This window comes from Borostomias antarcticus (assembly GCF_949987555.1).
Source record: "Borostomias antarcticus genome assembly, chromosome: 19".
NCBI lineage: Eukaryota > Metazoa > Chordata > Actinopteri > Stomiiformes > Stomiidae > Borostomias > Borostomias antarcticus.
The window spans coordinates 21,655,131-21,657,630 of NC_140252.1; the positions used below are offsets into that span (position 1 = coordinate 21,655,131).

Genomic DNA, 2,500 nt, shown 5'->3' on the forward strand with positions numbered 1-2,500 from the left:
ACACCAACGATCCCCTCCTCTCACACACACCAAACCATCCCCTCCTCTCACACACACCAAACCATCCCCTCCTCTCACACACACCAAACCATCCCCTCCTCTCACACACACCAAACCATCCCCTCCTCTCACACACACCAAACCATCCCCTCCTCTCACACACACCAAACCATCCCCTCCTCTCACACACACCAAACCATCCCCTCCTCTCACACACACCAAACCATCCCCTCCTCTCACACACACCAAACCATCCCCTCCTCTCACACACACCAAACCATCCCCTCCTCTCACACACACCAAACCATCCCCTCCTCTCACACACACCAAACCATCCCCTCCTCTCACACACACCAAACCATCCCCTCCTCTCACACACACCAAACCATCCCCTCCTCTCACACACACCAAACCATCCCCTCCTCTCATACACATGTAATGAGTCGCTGAGAGGCGGCTGACGGGGACAAGATCTGTCACCACAATTAAGCTAATGACAACATCAGGCTTATGATGAATGGATGAGCGTAGACGAGGGCGGCGCCGGACCTTGAAGGCGTAGTTCCCCAGCGTGCTGACCACGTCCTTGAACAGGATCTTGGAGGTGAAGGTGTGTCCGTGGTACACGATGGGCTCTCCGTTGGGCCCGTCCCAACAGTCCACCTCCACGCAGCGGCAGCCCCTCTTCAGCGCCCTGCCACACACAAACACACAAACACACCAACACACAAACACACAAACACACATAATCACCGCATTAACGGGATTGACTCGGCGCCGCAGGCTTTCTGGCCCAGCGCACTTCCGAATGTCACAGCGGATTAAAGAGTATTCTAGAAACCAACAGAAATTTAAAAAAATCCAGTTTCCTACAACATCACTGACACCCGTCGCTCTGGTCAGCTCCCTCGCATCCAATCAGAGAGCAGACCCAAACGTCATTGTATGTTTTTTATTGACAGTCTGGAAAGTTTAAAGGTGCTACATGTAATATGTATCAACCCTGCAGATTTAACCTCGTTAATTTGCTAATATAGAAATATAAGAAATATATTTAAAAAATAAAAACAAATGACATGTAGCACCTTTAAGTGAAATGAAAGCCGTACCGGATGTATCCCTCGACGCTGCTGTGGCCCCGGAGCTGGTCCTCCATCAGGTAGGTGTTGTGAGAGGAGGAGATGAAGTAGTGGCCCAGCGGCTGAGTCATGTCCTGGTACAGGCCGCGCCGGAGCGGGTTAAAGATGGCGCCCTCGGACGAGCACAGGTACATCAGGAAGCCGTCGATGGACATGGCGCTGAGCATCTTGGCTGAGGAGAAGAAAACACATCAGTGCGAGTCGTGGGTCACCTTCGCCTGGCTACAGAGGCTCTTCTACATCCAGGTTTGAAGGCTTCCAGACCACTGACTGTACAAGTAGCTGTATCCCTGCCAGTCCCAGACCTGCTGAGACACTTTAACAGCTCTCTCAGCATCGCCACGTCTCCTAGCGAGGGCAGAGGTCACTACCTGTGTCGGAGGGCTCATAGCGCTCGATGATCTCCCTGGCGAGCTGCTGGACCCCGCCCACCTCCAGCTGCTCCTCCCTCAGGAAGTCCTCCAGGTCCCTCAGCGTGAGCTTCTGTCCGTCCCCGGAGTAGTCCTGGAAGACCCTCAGCACGTCCTCCCGCTGCGTCAGCGTCTTGTAGAAGAGCACAAACTCATCGCCCTCCAGCGTCCCCGACTGGGACTTATCCGCCATCTGGGAGCACAGCAGAGGACAGGGACAACGCTCCCCTCAGCAGAGGACAGGGACAACGCTCCCCTCAGCAGAGGACAGGGACAACGCTCCCCTCAGCAGAGGACAGGGACAACGCTCCCCTCATATCAGAGGACAGGGACAACGCTCCCCTCAGCAGAGGACAGGGACAACGCTCCCCTCAGTAGAGGACAAGGACAACGCTCCCCTCAGTAGAGGACAGGGACAACGCTCCCCTCAGCAGAGGACAGGGACAACGCTCCCCTCAGTAGAGGACAGGGACAACGCTCCCCTCAGTAGAGGACAGGGACAACGCTCCCCTCAGCAGAGGACAGGGACAACGCTCCCCTCAGTAGAGGACAGGGACAACGCTCCCCTCATATCAGAGGACAGGGACAACGCTCCCCTCAGTAGAGGACAGGGACAACGCTCCCCTCATATCAGAGGACAGGGACAACGCTCCCCTCAGTAGAGGACAGGGACAACGCTCCCCTCAGTAGAGGACAAGGACAACGCTCCCCTCAGTAGAGGACAGGGACAACGCTCCCCTCAGCAGAGGACAGGGACAACGCTCCCCTCAGCAGAGGACAGGGACAACGCTCCCCTCAGCAGAGGACAGGGACAACGCTCCCCTCAGCAGAGGACAGGGACAACGCTCCCCTCATATCAGAGGACAGGGACAGCGCTCCCCTCAGTAGAGGACAGGGACAACGCTCCCCTCAGCAGAGGTCAGTAAACATCACGCCTTCAGGTGCTCAAGA

At 56.0% G+C, this 2,500-nt stretch overlaps 1 protein-coding gene across 1 annotated transcript in view; it reads right to left on the reverse strand.

Moving 5' to 3' along the window:
• plcd4a (phospholipase C, delta 4a) overlaps positions 1-2,500 on the reverse strand; it is a gene marked incomplete at its 3' end in the record, with an annotated part of 14,742 nt that overhangs the window by 7,631 nt on the left and 4,611 nt on the right. The window contains exons 5-7 of the mRNA XM_084454136.1: positions 1,511-1,742; positions 1,110-1,311; positions 550-694 (exon numbers count right to left, since the gene is read on the reverse strand). Of these exons, the coding sequence (XP_084310262.1) occupies positions 550-694; positions 1,110-1,311; positions 1,511-1,742 (579 nt within the window). The remainder of the gene's footprint in view (positions 1-549; positions 695-1,109; positions 1,312-1,510; positions 1,743-2,500) is intronic.